Genomic DNA, 19,691 nt, shown 5'->3' on the forward strand with positions numbered 1-19,691 from the left:
GATTTTATAGTTTTGGGTTTTACATTTAAGTCTGTGATCCATTTGGAGTTAATATTTTAAATGGTGCTGCAAGGTGTAGCTAAAAAATCACTTTTTCTGCAAGTGGGCCGTTTGAAGAAAGGACTATCCTTTCTCCAGCGAATTACTTTTGTATCTTTGTTGAAAATCAGTCTTCCATATGTGTGTGGGTCTGTTTATGGACTTTCTGTTCCATTAATCTGTTTGTCTGTCTTGACACCAATACCATATTGCCTTTATTACTGTAGCCGTATAATAAGTATTGAAATCTGGTGGTAGTAGTGTTAGTCCTGCGACTTTCTTCTTTTTCAGAATTGCCATGGTCACTCCAGGTCCTTTGAGCTTCCATGTGAATCGTCACATCATTTTGTCAGTTTCTGCAAACAAGCCTACTAGGTTGTGGGTTGGAATTGTGTTGAATCTGTAGATAGTTTTGGAGGAAGGATTGACTTCTTAAACAATATTGATTCTTCAGATTCATGCTCACTGTATATCAAGAAAACAGAAGCCATTGATTTCAGAACTTCTTTTTAAAAAATATTTTATATTCAAATTATATTTTCTATTTCCATTTATATATTTAATTCACACAACAGAGGTACTACTGGACATTATTTGCTATATTAGAAACAGTACTGTGTTTTTGTCCATTCCATTATCCAATGTCGTCTTTTTTAATAGAGGTGTTTAGTGCTATAATTTTCTACCTAAGTGTTGCTTTAGCTGTTTCCCCCAAGTTTTGATATAATGTATTTCATTTTCTTTCAGTTCAAAAAAAATACTTTTAATTTGCTCTTTGATTTCTTCTTTGAGCCACAGGTGTTTAGAGCCATTTCTTCTTTGAGCCACAGGTGTCATTTAGTTTCTAAGTATTTGGGGATTTTCCATACATCTATTACTGCTTTCAGATTTCATTGCCGTCAGAAAACATATTTTGTGTGACTTGATTCCCTTTAATTTGTTGAGATTTGTTTTATGACCCATATTATGGTCTGTCTTGGTAAATGTGCTGTGTTGCTAGAAAAGAGTGTGTGTTCAGCTGTTCTTTGGTGGAGTATTGTCTAAGTGTCGGTTACGTCAAGTTTGTGTATAGTGTTGTTGCTATATCCCTACTGATTTTCTGTCTACTTGTACTATCAGTTATTGAGAGAAGGATATGAAATTTTCTAATATAATTGTGCCTATTTATTCTTGCAATTCTATCTTTTTTTGCTCCGTGTATTTTAAAACTCTTTTAATAGGTGCATACGTATTCAGAATGAATATATCCTCTTGATGATTTGGCATCTTTATCATTATAAAATGACCTTCATTCCTAGTCATATATTCCTTGGGTTACAGAATACTTTGTTTCATATTAATATAGCTGTTCTGTCTTAATTTTGATTAGTGTTAGTATGATATATCTTTTTCAGCCTTTTACTTTTAATGTGTTAATGTCTGTATTTGAAATGTGTTTTTATAGGCAGCATATAGTTGTCTTGCTCCCCCTGCCCCAGGTCTGCAAATCTCTGCCTCTTGATTATTGATATGTTTCAGTTTAAATCAGGCTGCTATTTATTTTCTATTTGTCCCCTCTGTTCTTTGTTTCCCCTTTTCTCTTTTTTTTCTGTCGTCTTTGGATTAAATGAATATATTTTATTATTTGATTTTTTTTCTCCTTTGTTGGCTTATTCATTTTAACCCTTTGTTTTTTAATTCAGTGATTGCTTTTTATCTCATAGCAGTCTACTTTCAAATACTACTACTTATATCACATCACATTTGGCATATTGACTGTACCATAGAATACTTTATCTTTTACTGGTCTTTTTACTGCTTTTTCACAGATTCTATTTGTATGTATGTTAAAACCCCACACTACATTATTATTTTTGTTTAAACAGTTAATAATCTTTTAATGAGACTTAACTAATTAGAAAAATTCTTATACATTTGCCCATGTGATTACCTTTTCTGATGCTTTTCATTTCTTTGTCTAGGTCCTGTTTCCATCTGGTCACATTTTCCTCCATCCTCAGTACTTCCTTTAATATTTTTTGTAGTGCAGGTCTACTAGTGACACATTTTCTCACCTTTTGTATATCTGAAAATTTTTGCATTTTATTTCGTTTTTGAGAGATATTTTCATTGGGTATAGAAATTCTAGGTGATACTTTTTTCTTGCAAAACAATTTTAAGATGTTACTCCACTCTCTACTCACTTGCATTGTTTCTTCTAAGAAATCTTCTTTAATCCTTATCCTTGTTCCTTTATGTATAATATGTCCTTTTTCTTTCCTGGCTGCTTTTAAGAATTTTTTTCTGTCATTAGTTTTGAGCAGGTTGATTATGATGTGCCTTGGTGTGGTTTTCTATATGTTTCTTGCGCTTGGGGCTTGTTGAACTTCGGGATCTGTGAGTTTGTGGTTTTTTAATCAAATTTGGAAAATTTCTGACTTATTTTTACAAAATTGTTTCTGTTCATTCTCTCCTCCCTATCAGGAACTTCAGTTACATGTATATTATGATATTTGAGGTTGTCCCAGAACTCAGTGAATGTCTGTTAATTTTATTTTCTCTCTTTTTAAAAATCTGTTTTATTTTTTTCTGTTTTGACAGCTGGTTTCAGGTGTTGAATAGTCAGTTGGAATTCTGAAATACTTTTTATTGCTGTGTCTTCAAGTTCACTCATCTTTTTTTTCTACAATGTCTAATGTGTTTTTTTAAAAAATTTATTTTTTTATTTTTGGTTGTGGTTGGTCTTCGTTGCTGCGCTGGGGCTTTCTCTAGTTGCGGTGAGCGGGGGCGACTCTTTGTTGTGGTGCGTGGACTTCTCATTGCAGTGGCTTCTCTTGTTGCGGAGCGCGGCCTTCAGTAGTTGTGGTGTACAGGCTCAGTAGTTGTGACTTGCAGACTCCAGAGCACAGGCTCAGTAGCTGTGGCGCATGGGCTTAGTTGCTCCGCGGCATGTGGGATCTTCCCGGACCAGGGCTCAAACCCATGTCTCCTGCATTGGCAGGCGGATTCTTAACCACTGCGCCACCAGGGAAGTCCCTTTAATGTGTTTTTAATCTTACACAGTGTAGTTTTATTTATACAAGTTCAATTTGTGTCTTTTAAAAAATATTTTCCACAACCTTCCTTAACTATTTGAATATGTGGAATGTAGTTACAATAATACCTCTTTTATTGTCCTTACCTGCTAACTTTAACAGCTGTGTCAATTCTGGATCAGTTTCCATTGATTGATTTTTTTTTTTCATAGGTTATGATTTCCTGCTTCTTTGTATGCTTGGTAATTTTGATTGTGTGCCAGACATTCGTGAATATTTACTTTGTTGAGTGCTGGGTAGTTTTACATACCTATAAATTTCTGTGATCTTTTTTCTGGGACAGTTAGATTTCTTAGAAATAATTTGATCTTTTGAGTTGTACTTAAGGTTTTGTGTGTGAGACCAGCACAGTGTTTAGTCTGATTGTTCCTCACTACTGAGAAGATAGTACCCTGTGTAATTTATTTAATGCTCTGTGAATCTTGATGTTTCCCAGTCTGATTGGTGTGTATGTTGCCTAGCTTCTGGTGGTTTGCTGTCAGTCTTTGGCATGCCTTGACCTCTGCTGCGTCACCCTGATCTTTGTCTTCATCTTCACATGGTGTTCTCCCTGTGTGCCTGTCTCTTTGTCCAAATTTTCTCCTCTTATAAGGACATCAGCCATACTGGATTAGGGCCCAACCTAATGACCTTATCTTTAGTAACTACATCTGCAGTGACCCTATTTTCAAATAAGGTCAGTTCCAAATAAAGTCATATTCTCTGGTGCTTGGGGTTAGACTTTAACATGAATTTTGAGGGGACACAGTTAAGCCTGTAACTGCCCCCCTCCCCTAGTGGTGTTTCCTTGAATGTACCCCCTTTAAAAATTTTTTTTCTTTTTAATTTTTTAAAAAATATTTATTTATTTGGCTGTGCTGGGTCTTAGTTGCGACACGTGGGACCTTTTTTGTGGCACGCGAGATCTTTTAGTTGCAACATGTGAGATCTTCCTGGTGGCACGTGGGATCTTTTAGTTGCAGCATGTGGGATCTTTTGTTGTGGCACTTGGCATCTAGTTCCCTGACCAGGGATCCAACCTGGGCCCCCTTCATTGGGAGCGCAGAGTCTTAGCCACTGGAACACCAGCGAAGTCCCTGAACATACCACTTTTATGCTCTTACGTTTTTATCTATGTTCTTTCCTCATTGGAATGTCTCCTTTTCCTTTCCTTTGCTTATCTTAATTAAAAACTACCTACTAATCAGAATTAATGTCTATTTACCCTTTGTTATAAGCGTTTACATGGCTGTTTCTTGCACATACTTGCAACATTTTTGAAGAACTGGAGAGGACTCATTTTTGGAATTGTGCCCCAGTTCTTTCTTTCCTCCCCAGTACCGCCTGTAGTACCTTATAATTAGTGGTTACTTGAATTGAGTATATTAATGAGTGTGTCTGAGCAGACAAATTGTAGGTACGAGGCATTTTACGAAAGATTAATAACTTTAGGAAGGATTGGAGTCTGGACTCATGGAAGCCATTTAGGAGGTGGTTATAGTAAGCCAGCCATGCATTAGTTTATTAAACAAATACTTACGGAGCCTACTAGGTACAGAACCCTTTACTAGGTGTTAGGAATTGATAGACCTGTGAAAATTACAGAATCTGCCACTATTCTCATGGAATTTACTGTCTATGAACAGTTACGAGGTAAAAGAACAGTTACGAGGTAAAAGAACAGAGAAGATGGATATGAAGGAATTTCCTAAGGAACCCTAGACAGAACTTAAAGAATGATTAGTTACGAAGGTGGAGGATGAAGAAGAGTTAGAGCAGCATGATGTGAAGCCTGGATGAGTGGGAGAGTATTGTTAGTGGAAATTTCAAGTCAGTCAAGGACATTCTTTTCTCGGGGGAAAAGATAAGTTAGTTTGCTTCTGGTTAAATAGAACTTCTAAGTAGAAATTGCAGATTGCAGAAAATTCAGAAATGAATAGTGAATTCATAGATGTTGGTCCTGCTTTACCATGAAAAGGAGAGAGAGCATGAGTAGCTAGTTAAGGGAGGGGCTGACGGGGTCAACAGCGGGGCTTTCCTGGGTAGGTGATACTCTGAAAATGTTTGGAGGAAGAGTGGAAGGGCTGGAGAACTGGGACGTGATAATGTGATGATCATTTCTCCTTTACTAATGAGGAAGCTGGGGCACAGGAAGTTGAAAGGTGCTCAAGGACACAACTAGTAAGTGGTGGAGCTGGAATTCAAACTGGGTGTCGCGGCTCAAGGGTCTGTGCTTCTAGGCACTCCTCCATGCTGCCTCTAATATTTTTCTTTAAATGTACTTACTTATTTAACACGTTAAAGTTTTTCGTAAGGAAACTGTAATACTATTACAAAGTTAGAACATCAGCCTCATTTGTCACTTAATGAAGGTGGGAGTAAAAATAAATATAGGGAAACCAAAGCAATTCTGTTTTTTTTTTAAGATTTATTTATTTATTAAAAAAATTTTTTTTTTGGCTGCGTTGGGTCGTAGTTGTGCTGCACGGGCTCTTCGTTGAGGCGTGCGGGCTCTTTCATTATGGTGCCCAGGCTCTTCATTGTGGTGCATAGCCTTCTTTCTAGTTGTGGCGTGCAGGCTCCAGGGCACATAGGCTCTGTAGTTGCGGCGCACGGGCTCCAGAGTGCGTGGGCTCTGTAGTTTGCGGCACGCGGGCTCTCTGTTTGAGGTGCGCAAGCTCAGTAGTTGTGGCGTGCCGGCTTAGTTGCCCCGCGGGATGTGGGATCTTAGTTCCCTGACCTGGGGTCAAACCCTCGTCCCCTGCATTGTAAGGCGGATTCTTTACCACTGGACCACCAGGGAAGTCCCAGCAATTCTGTTAAATTTATACAACTTACAGAATGCATACCTGAAAATAATGGAACTATTTATGATCATTTAGTAGGTAAGGGATATTCTGCTGGATGTCAGGTAGTTTAAGAAAACAGTGAGGTAAGCAACATACGTTTTTGGGCATTTATTGTGCCAAACATTTCCTCTTGGTGTTGAATATATACTAGTGGATAAGACAGAGTCCTTGCTGTCATGGAGCTTATGTTCTAATGGCTAGAGATACACAGTAAACATCTAAACAAGTAGATGGTTGGGGGAGGTGGCTTTTGCTAGAAAGGCCAGGGATGGTCTCTCCAAGGGAGTGCTTTACTTCAGTTTCATTTGACTTGTTTCAAATGAACATGTGCCTGTGGGATAGTCTAGTTTATAGTTCCAGCCACAGTCCTCCATAAGATCTTGCAAACGTATTCTTGTATCTAGAACAACTTAATATTTTTTCCCAGTTGGAGTAGAGGAATGATAGTTGTCCATATGAAAGCCTAGGAAGCTCTGTGTAAAGGAGTGGTCATTCGTAATCACAGTCTATCTCCTTATGGAGCCAGGGAAAGGGAGGGAACTTAGCATCCTGCTCGTGTCAGTATTAGCAGTCGTAACATCATTCATTTGGGGGTAAGGACTTCCCTGCTTGGAAAACAGTGAGTAGACTCTGCTACCACAAATGTCTTCAGCATTAAGAAAATAATGTAGCACTGTGCAGGAAAATCCTTGCTAGTGCCCGTACATACCATCGATATTTCTTGATAGTTAATGTGGAAGAACATTTTATAACCGAAAGTTTGAAAGAGTTTTCCTGAGCACTAGGCCTCTCAATTCACTCATTTTGCATAAAATGGATTATACTGCACTTATTTTAACCGTCTACTAAGTATTGTAATATCTCTAAAAACGTAGGCATAATAACTCTTTTTCTAAAACATGTTGAACTAAGTGCATTACTATTAAATACTCACTGTAGCGGGTGCAACTCAGGAAACAAAGCAGACAGGTTGCATTTTTCAAAAATTCGAAATGAAAATAGCCTATTCAGGTCCATGGGGGACTTTTAAAAAACATTTTAATTGACATTAGTTTTCTTTTCAATAAAGTAGTTAATAGGAAAATTGATACTATTTTCTAGCTATTAAAAATATTAGTATCCTGGAGTTTGAGAATTCATAGCATAAAGGCAGCTTTCAAATCCTTCATCTTTGAATTTGGGTGGTGTTTTAGAGTTTACAAAGTGTGTGTTCATATGTGTTAGCTCACATGACCCTCTCATAGGTGTTGGAATGACTTATCATCCCCACTTGAAGGAAGGGCAGCCGAGCCTTGAAGACGGCCAGGGTCACACTGAGAGATAGTAGAGCTGAGGCTAGAATCCACTTACTCTTTTTAGTGCAGTGTTTGCTCAGTGCCTGTCATATGGAACAGGCACTGTAGACGTCACAACTAGGAAGGCCTGGCTGGCTCTCCTCCTTCTCCCTGTTGAAGCACCGTGCCCAGGATGGGCAGAGGGAGTTGTCCCTCGGTGCCCCCTTGATAACTCTGCTGCATGGAGTTCTTGATACAAGTCACTGCTCCTCTGGTTGATACTAGTCTTATGACTGTCCCTCTTTGTTAGCACTTGTCCTCCTTGTCGGTGACAGTGACAGCTTGGGAGGGGACCAGAGGGCACTTACCATTTCTCTACTCTCCTAGTAGGAGAAACTGGTTCTTTTGTATCCCCTTCCTTCCTGTTAATCTGTGTTTGAGTCTCATGAGGTGAGTTAGTTGAGCCAGGCAGTGATGTTTTTTGAGTGCCATTTTGTACCCATTCACTGAAGATATGTCAGTGAATGAAGTAGCAGCAGTTCCATCCTTCAGGGACTTGTGTTATAGTTGGGGTAAAACAGATAATAACACAAACACATGTACTATATAAATAAATACATAAATACACAATATTTTATATTATACATGTAGATACATAACATACAGATATATAAGCATGTGTGTGTGTATAATTTTAGGGTGCCTCACTAACATTGCTGCCTCTGAAGTCGCAAGACCCCAAATCCAGCCTATTGCCTCTTTCTTATAAATACACAGCCACACTCATGGGTTTATGTATTGTCTGTGGCTGCTTTTGTGCTGTGAGGGCAGAGTTGATTAATTGCAGCAGAGATTGTGTGCTTGATAAAGCCTAAAATATTCACACTCTGGCTTGAAGAAAAAGTTGGCTCACTGCTTGCTCAAGATCTTGCCAGCCATTGTGCTCGAAGGTACTGGTTCAGCTTCAGAGCTAGAAAATAAAGCTTGATTGGGAAGCCAACAGAGATGATAGATGGTTGGAACTTTGGGGCCGAGAGGGTAGTTTCCATTCTCTAGGTGCGGGATCGCTGTGGTAGCTCCAAAGATGGAGGTGACTGAATAATTTGTTTTGAAGTAGGGAACCTATTATGCTTGCAGAAGAGCATTTATTGTTGTTTTCTAGTAAGTGTGAATGGTATGTGGTGATTTTAAAAATGTGTATTAAAATGATGTAATAAGGACTTCCCTGGTGGCGCAGGGGTTAAGAATCCGCCTGCCAGTGAAGGGGACGTGGGTTCGAGCCCTGGTCCGGGAAGATCCCACATGCCGCGGAGCAGCTGAGCCCGTGTGCCGCAGCTACTGAGCCTGCACTCTAGAGCCCGCGAGTCACAACTACTGAGCCCACGTGCTGCAACTACTGAAGCCCATGTGCCTAGAGCCCATGCTCCACGACAAGAGAAGCCACCGCAATGAGAAGCCCGCTAACCGCAATGAAGAGTAGCCCCCGGTTGCTGCAACTAGAGAAAGCCTGCACGCAGCAACGAAGACCCAATGCAGCCAAAAATAAATAAATTAATTAATGAATAAATAAAAATGACGTAATGAAAGTATATATAAATTAGATGATGGGAGTTGTTCCTGTTACCCTAGAGTCCCATTCTTCAGAAATATTCATTATTAAGGGCTGTTTTTTTTTAAGATCTATTTTGATGTGGACCATTTTTAAAGTCTTTATTGAATTTGTTATAATACTGCTTCTGTCTCATGTTTTGGTTTTCTGGCCGTGAGGGATGGTGGGGTCTTACCTCCCGGACCAGGGATCAAACCCACACCCCCTGCATTGGAAGGTGAAGCCTTAACCACTGGACCACCAGGGAAGTCCCTTAAGGGCTGTTAAGACATGGATTTTAACCTCTGTCTAAATATTCCCTTCTACCCAAGAGTTTTAAAAAAATTGATTTTCTGATTATCTTCTTGTACATTGTGACCCCTTAGTTGACTTGGCACCTCAAAATGCAAAGAATTAGGAAGGATTTTAATAGAAGCCTCCCCATCAGTTGATGAGTTGACATTGTAGATTTTTAAAATTATGCTTTCATGTCAAATATTAAAGTACTTTGTACTATATCATCACTGTTCTAAATCTCACAAATTTTAATGAAAATTCTCGTTCTAGTAGAGGGGCCCCATAATCTGATCACCTGGGAAATCTTTGAAAAATATTGATGTCTGGTCCCCATTTCAGACCTAAATGACTCCAGATCTTTAGAGGTTGAGATGTCCCCCGAGCGAGCTATTGAGTAGGTAGCACTTTGTATAATACAACTTTGTTTTCATGATGAAAATTTATAGGAAAATGGTAAGGTTTTACATGCTTCTGGTATATATAGTTCATGGTTTATCCTGGAAAAAAAATCTGTATACTGAGTTTCTTTGAATTCAAATATTGAACAAAGGAGGGAAATACATATAAGACAGGGGTTATTTCATTTGATTTGAAGATTCACATAAATTCACTCCCTCCCACCCTCTGCTTTTGTACTTATTCATCAAGAAAAAGTCTACCTTCTCAAAACCAAAAACACATTTCTTAACCTTTGGGTGGTAGCTTTGTATTAGTCCAGATCCTTACTAATGGGAGGTGGCATACATCTGATCACTGTTTTCAAACTGGGAAATAACATTTCTTTAAGTATTTACTAACCTTTCTGGGTAGATATTACTTTCTGTATTCATTATGGTAGGCTAACTGGTATAACAAACATACCCAACATTTCAGTGATTTTATTTTTTTTTATATATATATATATATTTTTTTTTTTTGGCGGTACGCGGGCCTCTCACTGTTGTGTCCTCTCCTGTTATGGAGCACAGGCTCCGGACACGCAGGCTCAGCGGCCATGGCTTATGGGCCTAGCCGCTCCGCGGCATGTGGGATCTTCCCGGACCGGGGCACGAACCCGTGTCCCCTGCATCGGCAGGCAGACTCTCAACCACTGTGCCACCAGGGAAGCCCCATTTTTTTTAATAATTAAAAAAATATATATTTTTATTTATTTCAGGCTGCATTGGGTCTTCGTTGCTGCACACGGGCTTTCTCTAGTGGCAAGCGGGGGCTACTCTTTGTTGCGGTGCGTGGGCTTCTCATTGCGGTGGCTTCTCTTGTTGCGGAGCACGGGCTGTAGGCGCGTGGGCTTCAGTAGTTGTGGCACGCGGACTCAGTAGCTGTGGCTCTTGGGCTCTAGAGCACAGGTTCAGTAGTTGTGGTGAGCGGGCTTAGATGCTCTGCGGCATGTGGGATCTTCCCGGACTAGGGCTCGAACCCGTGTTCTCTGCATTGGCAGGCGGATTCTTAACCACTCAGCCACCAGGGAAGCCCTCAGTGATTTTAAATTAGAAGTTTATTTCTTGTTCATGTAGTAGCCTACTGACTGTTGAATCAGGGGATAACTGTTCTGCTCTGTACAGTTATTCAGGGACCAAACTGTGGACATTTTCCTATCTTACATGTGGTGTCTAAAGGTCACCCTGGGCTTTGGCATTCAGTCATTGGATTGGGAAAGAGCATGGAGGTTTACATGGGAGATTTTTATGGGTCAGACCTGGTAGTACCACACATCACTTCTGTTGACATTCCATTGGTCAGAGGTTAGTTACAGGGCCATGCTTGCTGCAAGAGAAGCTGGGAAATGACTAGTTGCCTTAGTAAGGAAAAAAAGAAGTACCTTTAGTTACCGATTAGTAGTCTTGTCCACATGGCAAATGCAGCCACCATAAATATGACCAGCAAGACCTTGATTTAGTCTATGTAATTTTTTCTTTCATTGTTCCTTTTCTCATCCCCCCATGATTCTGCTAAATTACTTCCCCCACGTGCCCCCCCCCCCATTTTGGGTGATTGTCCTTCATTGTTCCTTTATGTGTGACAGGGTTCTTGGATGCGGAAAAACTCATCCTTTCCTAATTTGGGAAGAAAATGAATTTAATGGAAGGCTATAAGTTAGCTCGCAGAATTGATTGGAAAGCTGGAGACTGTGCTGGAAAAATAAGTAGGAACCAAAGTGGCCGGCAGCAGAGGACACAGCCAGGTCAGGCCACAGGATGCCTCTCCTGGCACCTTGCAGTCAGTCGCCGCGTGAGCTTTGTCTGTCCCGTCCCCACAGTGAGTGTGCTCTCACTGTTGGTGCATCTTCAGAAGTGACTCCTCAAGATGCTCGCTCTGACTGTTCAAACTTGGGTTGCCAGCGAAGCCCTAGTTACCAAGGAGTGTGGAAGAGCAAAGTTTTGCTACTGTTCAGCTTTTATAGTAGGAGGCATGGCTTTCTTTGTCTTCTGTGATTCCCACAAACAGTGGTGGGTGTCCAGAGACCAAGTGACCAAAAAGTGACAAACCCCTACTTTAGCACCTTTTCATCAGGAGAAGATGTCCCATATTTTGGTGTAAGATAGGAGATTGTTCCAGTCTTGATTTTGCCACTGACCTTTTTGGACAAGTCGTTAAAACTCTGGATTGCAGGTGCCCCTTTTATAAATTGAGGTTGGGAACTTGATGCCTGATAATATTGGTTCATCCACTCACTCACTGAATAAAATATTTATTGAGTGCCTTTATGTGCTGGCTTAAAAGAGGTGAGTGAGAGAGACATCCTGGCCTTCTCGTAGTTCAGTGGATGAGCACAGAAATCATTCCAATGCAGTTAGGGTGGGATGGCAGCTCGTGAGGAGTCCCTTATCCAGATTAGAGGGTTGTGGGCAGGGGTTTCCTGTATCTCTCTTTGCTTCATTCACTCATTGATTTATTAAAGTGTCTGCTTTAAGCCTTTGCATTGTTGTAGTTTTGAGAATACCTGAACAAATAAGACCAGTCCTTCCCTCAAGGGTGCTAACTGTGAGGGCATGCTGAGTACTCCCGCACAGAACATGCTTGCTGTGCTAACCGCAGAATAGTAGGAAAAGAAATGGAGCAGGGAGCAGCTCACTGTAAGATTCTGGGAAGGTTTCTAAGAGAAGATGACATTATATCTGGGTTTTGAAGTTTGAGTTCAAGATTTCTAGGAGCAGAAAAAAGAAAAGGGAGTATTCTAGATAGAGGGAAAACTTCTGCTCAGACACTGTCAATGCAGCTGAGAGAAAGGATGTGTGATGGGGGGACAGGATGGAGGGAATGGTGGGCAATGAGATGAGAGCTGTAAACACTTAAACCTGGAAGCTCTGAATGTCTCAAGGTGTTGGAGATCTTGAAACTTTTTTAAGGAAGCAAACTTTGACAGCAGTGGGGAGAAGGTGCAGGTACTGTAGAATCCTCAACCCTTTCTTCTGAATTGAGATCTTGATGAAGAGTACAGAAATAAGCAGATGGATTTGTGAGACATTCCTAGGCCAGAGTCATAGAATGTAGTTGGATTGTGTGAGAGTGTGTGTGTCTGTGTGCGCGCGCGCGCATGTGCGTGCACAGGGAGGGGGGGAAATGAGACAGTGAATAAGGCTGTGCCGTCTCTAGCTTGAGTGGATGGATAGGGGGGATGCAGTTTATAGAAGTGGGTTGCACTTGGCATTCCTCTCTGCTCCAGCCTGGGCAGACACAGCATGCCGTGCTTTCTAAACCGAGGTTCAAGTTAGCCTTGGAATCTGTAACAGTATGCGCTCCAGACGGCCACTGCCAGTCTGTTTGAGTTTGTACTAGAGGGGAAACCTGCTGCCTTTTTTCTCTGTTGTGAGGGATGGGAAGTGAAGAGAAGACACAGCTCCCCTCCACACCCAGTTTCTCTTTTCCTTGTCTTATTTTCTTCAGAACACTAATCGGACATTTTTTCTGGTATTATCAAGTTCACTTATTGTCTCAGGGATCCTGCCCTCCCCCCACCAGCAATAAAATACAAACTCCAGGAAGACAGAGACTTTGCCCTTCATCTTCACATTTTTGGCCTTAATGCTGAGAACTTTATCTAGAACAGCACTGTCCAACAGAATATAATGTAAGCCACCTATGTAATTTAAGTTTCTAGGAGTCACAGTTTAGAAAATAGAAAAAAGAATCAACATTAATTTTGGTAATATATTTTATTTTACCCAATATTATTATTATTTACCCAATATATATTATTTATTTAAAAATATTATTTTAAAGTTAAAAATTATTGAGAGAGTTTACATTCTGTTATTTTGTACTAAGTCCTTGAAATCTTGTATGTTTTACATTTGTTGTACATTTACAGCCCATCTCAGTTCCAGCCAGATGCATTTCAAGCACTGAGTAGCCCTACCTGTGATTAGTGGCTGCCATATTGGACAGCTTAGGTCTAGAGCATAGTAGGGGCTCAGTAAATTTTTTTTTTTTTTTTTTTTTTTTGCGGTATGCGGGCCTCTCACTGTTGTGGCCTCTCCCATTGCGGAGCACAGGCTCTGGACGCGCAGGCTCAGCGGCCATGGCTCACGGGCCCAGCCGCTCCGTGGCATGTGGGATCCTCCTGGACTGGGGCACGAACCCGCGTCCCCTGCATCGGCAGGCGGACTCTAAACCACTGCGCCACCAGGGAAGCCCGCTCAGTAAATATTTGTTGAATGAATGAATTAGAAGATAGATTGGTTGTTAAGGGGGCATGTAGAATCCAGGAAGGATTTGGTTTTAACAGTAAGGAAATAGAGCATATTAATATGTTTGACAGAACTGGAAGGGAGAGGTAGATGATAATAAAGGGGCAGTTTGATGGAGGAAGTTCCCTGGAGGAAGGCCCCTGAGGAGGTAGTTGGAAATGGGGTCTGGCAGCCCAGGTAGGAAGGATGAGAGATGTTCTGCTATCTTACCTCTTTTGAAGAGGTATGTTCTTCAGTTATATTTTAGGAAACCCAAATCCAGTTTGTTTAGCATAAATTTCTAATTGGAATTGTGTTATAACTATTTGTTCCCCTCATTTTAGATATTAGATAGTTGAGAGTTATTTTAAAAAATCTTAAAAGTGGTTTCCCTAATGACTTAAAAAAATTGAATCATTATGTTGTACGCCTGAAACTAATATAATGCTGTATGTCAATTATACCTCAATTAAAAATTTTTTTAATTAAAAAAAGAAAGGAGGGCTTCCCTGGTGGCGCAGTGGTTGAGAGTCCGCCTGCCGATGCAGGGGACGCGGGTTCGTGCCCCGGTCTGGGAGGATCCCACATGCCGTGGAGCAGCTGGTTCCGTGAGCCATGGCCGCTGAGCCTGCACATCCGGAGCCTGTGCTCCGCAACGGGAGAGGCTGCAACAGTGAGAGGCCCGCGTACCACAAAACAAACAAACAAACAAAAAAAGAAAGGAAAAGAAAAACATCTTTTCACTTGGGAAGTGGGAAGAAGTGTTATTGACATGTATCAACATTCTTTCTTTGATGTCATTCGACTAGAAAAAGAAGTATTTTCTGTGTTAAAATTAACTTAATCAAATCTAGTTTTTAGCATTGTGATTATATTTATCTGCATTGTACATGTCTGAATATAAAATAAGGTTATTTCCCCAAAATTATTCCTCAGTCCCTACATACTTGAGTTCTTAAACAGTCTTTTATATTGTCTCTTCTGTTATGGGGTATACTACTACTGTTCATTACTTTATCTGAATAATAGAGGTCTGTTTGAGGATGACATGTAAGCATGGGGAACTGCTTTCAGTAGTAGTTTGGGATGCTTATGGAGATCGTTTGATGTAACGAATCTGTTCAAAGTGAGGCAGAGAAATTTAACACAGATTTTTAAGGTCATGATCTCATGTTTTCAGGTGTTGATGTTGTAAATAAAACTTTTGAAGACCATTTTTTAAAGTATTGTAATAAGTAGAAATCGTGAATATACCCGTAGAATTAATGGAAAACATCAACTCTTCTAATTTAAAAAGTTTTTAATCTTACTTGGGATAATATATCCAGTTATAGTGTCATACGGTCATTCAAAAAATGTTGCCTTTAAAACAGTTTAGAAGTTAAGATTGTGTGCTCTGGGAAACCTAGGTGACTTTAGAGGAAATCTAATGAGGACAAGAAACTGGTATTGAAGATTGGAAGTAGGCTTTTCACTATATCGTGATGGACACCTCCCATATATATAGATAGATATGCACAGGCACACCTCAGAGATACTGTGGGTTCGATTCCAGGCCACCACAATAAAGTGAATCACATGAAGTTTTTGGTTTCTCAGTGCATATAAAAGTTATGTTTACACTATACCGTCGTCTGTTAAGTGTTCAGTAATAGCATTATGTCTTTTAAAAAAGTACATACCTTGATTTAAAAAATTCCAAAAAAACCCCAATTACAATAGTAACATCAGAGATCACTGATCACACATCACCATAACAAACGTAGTAATAATGAAAAAGTTCGGAATATTGCAAGAATTACGAAAATGTGACACAGAGACATGAAGTGAGCAAATGCTGTTGGAAAAATGGTGCCGATAGACTTGCTTGACTCGGGGTTGCCACAAACCTTCAATTTGTAAAAATCACAATATTTGCGAAGTTCAGTAAAGTGAAGCGCAGTAGAACAAGGCACACCTGTAGTCGTGGTCTGATTGGGAAATGTGAACTCTTCTTGCTTTGGGGACAGTCATATATTCCTGACTGAGGTATGCTCAGGCAAATATGATGATGTCAAGGCTGGAAGTGACTGGGGAGATGGTTATTCATGGGTGTTCAACCTTTTATCTGCCCAAGCATCCAGAGCAGGTTAAGTTAACACCTGTCAAAACAGAGGCTTTCTAGGAAAATGCTTCCGAGATGGGGAAGAAAGGAGGGTGATGTGTATATTTTGAAGAAGCCCCAAATAGATGGTGATACTTCCTCTGCATGTGACGCAGTAGGGTATGTGATGGGGTAGGGCTGTTGGTACAGGTGGCATGTTTTTCCCAGTGTCACGTAGTTAACCTCTGAATTTGGACCGGAACTGTGGGCTTCTCCTCCCCAGGCCAATTTTTGTTTTTCTCTGCCACACTCTTTTCCTTCTCCTTTTATTGTTTTTGTACCTTTTCTCCTTTCTATTCTCAATAAAGGTTTAACTGTCTTGTGCTTGATAGCATGAAAACTGCTGAGATGTACTAGGAAGCAGTCTTTGACCAAGTCATTACATTTAAGAACATGTGTTCATTCAACCTAGTGCCCTTTTCAGACTTTCTCATTGTCACCACTGTTTCCTAAGTCTCCTAGGCTCAAAACCACTGAGCCATTTTTGAAACCAGCTTGTCTCTCTCTCATCTTCCATCTTTAAACAAGTTTTTAAGTCCTGTCATTTCTATCCCGTGGTGTCTCTTCATACATCTTCCTTTTTTTTTTCAACATTAATCTCCTAAAGCCTCTCACAGTCCTTTGCTCGGACTGTTGAAATAAGCCCCTAATTGATCTCTGCTTGAGGTTTCTCTCGGTTTCAATCCGTATTACACATCAATTATGATAAGCTTAAATAATAGAACATCTATTGAGCACTTACCATGTGCCAGATATTGTTTAAAACAGTGGTCCCCAACCTTTTTGGCACTAGGGACCGATTTCGTGGAAGACAGTTTTTCCACGGATGGGGGGGTGGGTGGGACATGGTTCAGGTGGTAATGCAGCGATGGGGAGAGGCAGATGAAGCTTCGCTCGCTGGCCTGCCGCTCACCCCTGGCCGTGCGGCCCTGTTCCTGACAGGCTGCGGACCGATAATGGTCCGTGGCCTGGCGGTTAGGGACCCCTGGTTTAAAACATTGTCTTTAACTTTCATAATAGTCTTGAGGTTCAAGCACTGTTATTAACCCATTCTGCAGATGGAAAGGGAGGCAGAGATTGAATTATGCAGTCACTCAGTAGCTAGGTAGGTAGTAAGTGGCAAAATTGAATCCAGACACTCCAGAGTGTGTGTGTCTATAGTTGAAAACACAGCTGGAGTGGTGTCACTCCTGGCACCCTTTCTCTGGCACCCTCTTACCTATTTTACAAAATCCAAATCTCTTATCCTGGCAGAAAGACTCTTTGGTCCAGCCTGCCTTTCTATCTGTAACCTACTCCTCTGTCTATGTTCTCCAGCCAAACTTGAAGTGACGTTTGAACCGCTGTCTGGAAGAGAAGTGGGAGTTGGTCCGGCAAAGTAGCAGAGTAAGGAGGGAGCGGAGGGTGCGCCTGGGAGAGCTGGGGCTGGAGCCTGAGGGAGGGCCTGCACAGGGTGAGGCTGCAGGTGAAGGTCGGTCTGGACCGTGGCCCACTTCCCGGTCTTGTCTTTTTCCACAGGACATTTTCGTGAGCTCTTCACAAGTTTCATGGAGACTGAGAACTGGCTTTTTTAGGAAGGTACTTTTGTAAAGCTTGATGTGAAGTTTATCTGTTTTTCCTAGATTCCTTTTTAAATTCCCCTCTCTTCTGGCCACAGCCATCCATTTGTATGCATCCGTGCTGCATTTATTTTCACTTGAATTCAAGCAGGTTGTACTTGGGAAGGACATTCTCAAGCAGGGTGCTCTTTCTCAAGCCTCGATCTCTTTTCCCTGCTAGTTCAGTTTATCTTCACTCCTTTGCAAGGGAGGACCTAGCAGTCTCGTCTTGTAGGAGGTGTTTCTCGTGTCTCTTGAGCACTTTCCCACTCTTTCTATCTTTGAGGCGTTCCCTGGTGAGGAGAGTGGACTCTGCAGAGCCTGGGTTGTGTTACCACTGACCAGCCATGAGCATGGGGCCACCACATTCAGGGCCCCTGTGCAGCTGCTGGACTTCAGTTTCTTTCTATGTAAAGTGTAACAGATGCTGTAATGATGCCACCTAATTCTTGGAGCTTTCATGGATATGAGGCATACTGGAACAAAACTTGGCATGGAAGAAGGATTTAATGAATGTTGTTACTATTTTTTACTTTTATTACTTTTTCTTTAGTTGTGAAAAACTATTGACAGAGCATTAGGTAAAGGGTCCTACAAACCTGCTTTATTCTTACTATTACTACTGAGGGTATTCTCTTTGGTTTAGAAAAATGTGCTTGTTTGAGAGGTAAATAATGAAATCTCATTGTTATTTACCTGTCAACTTACTTTTTGACTTCCAGTGAGTTTGAAAGTTTTCCCATATGCTTATTATTGGTTTGTGAGAATTGCATCTTTTGCCTTTTTTCGGGGTGTGGGGGCAGATCTTAGTGTTTTTAATTGTATCGTTAGAGAGCTTTATATATTTAAGGATATTGTATAACACTTTGGACAGTAACATTTTCCAGACTGTTTTCATTTGGCATGGAACTCAGATGCAAATTTTAAACACTTTTGCACAGTAGAAATGGAAGAGGGAAAACTAATGATGAACTCTAAAATGATGTATTTATTTGCTACATAAATATAGTTTTAATGAAGTGTTCCTTTTAAAAATATTATTACATTTTAAAACCTCTGTGAACAGTTAACAGTTTGCTCAGTACTTAACTTTTAAAGTGTCTCTGGTCAGATAAATATCTTGCCTTTGGGGCATTTTGTAATGGAAAATCCCTGTAAATATACAGTGTTCTAATTGGAATCACAAAGCCAAATGATTGCCTCATTGGATAATTTTAAGTATTATGCTGCAATTCAATATAGGTACCCAACTAAGCACTTAACTAGATTTAAAAATATCTTGTATGTTTAACAGCTGTCTAGCTAGAACGAAAAAAGACTGAGGAGAGGAGTTATGTGTATGTTCTCCTCTTTTCCGCCTGGGATCAGAGAGGGAGAGAGTTTTAAAAGTGTTTTTTTCTTTCTCAGCTGCTGTTGCTGTGCCTGCTTTGGGAGAAGGCAGAGGCAAAGATGAGGGAACGTATGGGGCAGCTTTCTTTCCAAAGAAACTTTATGTGCCTGAAACTTAGTAGCATCTCCAGACACTTGTTAAAGTGGCATGGTTGTGGCATAGCTGAAGTGATGGCAGCCTGTGGTAGGTGACATTTCCGCCTGTGTTGTATTCCTAGCGGCCTCTCTCTGTGTTCTGATTCTTCTTCCTGGAGGGGAAGGCAGCTAAGCAGGCAGTGTTCAGCTTTTTAATAGCTTCATAATATTTTAGCTTTTAGTTGTGTTGTAATATGTGGTTTCTCTTCCTTTTGTACTTCCAGGTTTCTGGAAGGCAACTGTAGTGTTTATGGGCCCTAGCAAAGTCGTGGTCAAGAGATCTGAAGAAAAATCCTGGAATGGGGTTGGGGAGGGAGCATCTTTGGGTAATTCAGGTTTATATGTATGAACATATTCATACATTATGTGTGTGTATGTATATACGTGTATATACTTTATGTGTGTATATATATATAAAACATTTAAAGTTTTTTTTAGATAAATAGTATTTTACTATGTATTTGTATAGATTTTTTTAAAAAGGAAATAAATTAGAATCTAACCACCATTTATTAAAATGTGTCATTTAAGCTCTAAACAGAGACTTTTGAGCACAACCTTTCCTTTCCTCTGGCAATGATCTGTGTAACATTTCAAATCCATGGCATTTTACAAAGGAAGGAATACTTTGCGTTTACGTGACTGGACAAGATGATGAA

At 40.5% G+C, this 19,691-nt stretch overlaps 1 protein-coding gene across 8 annotated transcripts in view; it reads left to right on the forward strand.

Annotated features, from left to right (window-relative positions):
• DYRK1A (dual specificity tyrosine phosphorylation regulated kinase 1A) overlaps window positions 1–19,691 on the forward strand; it is a 141,959-nt gene that overhangs the window by 69,792 nt on the left and 52,476 nt on the right. For 5 of the 8 annotated variants that reach the window (XM_060150925.1, XM_060150929.1, XM_060150926.1 and 2 more), the window contains one exon: window positions 18,916–19,081. The exons of the other annotated variants lie outside the window; for them this stretch is intronic. In XM_060150925.1, the coding sequence (XP_060006908.1) occupies window positions 18,916–19,081 (166 nt within the window). The remainder of the gene's footprint in view (window positions 1–18,915; window positions 19,082–19,691) is intronic. 8 annotated transcript variants of the gene reach the window in all.

Source organism: Lagenorhynchus albirostris, chromosome 5 (assembly GCF_949774975.1).
Source record: "Lagenorhynchus albirostris chromosome 5, mLagAlb1.1, whole genome shotgun sequence".
Taxonomy (NCBI): Eukaryota; Metazoa; Chordata; class Mammalia; order Artiodactyla; family Delphinidae; genus Lagenorhynchus; species Lagenorhynchus albirostris.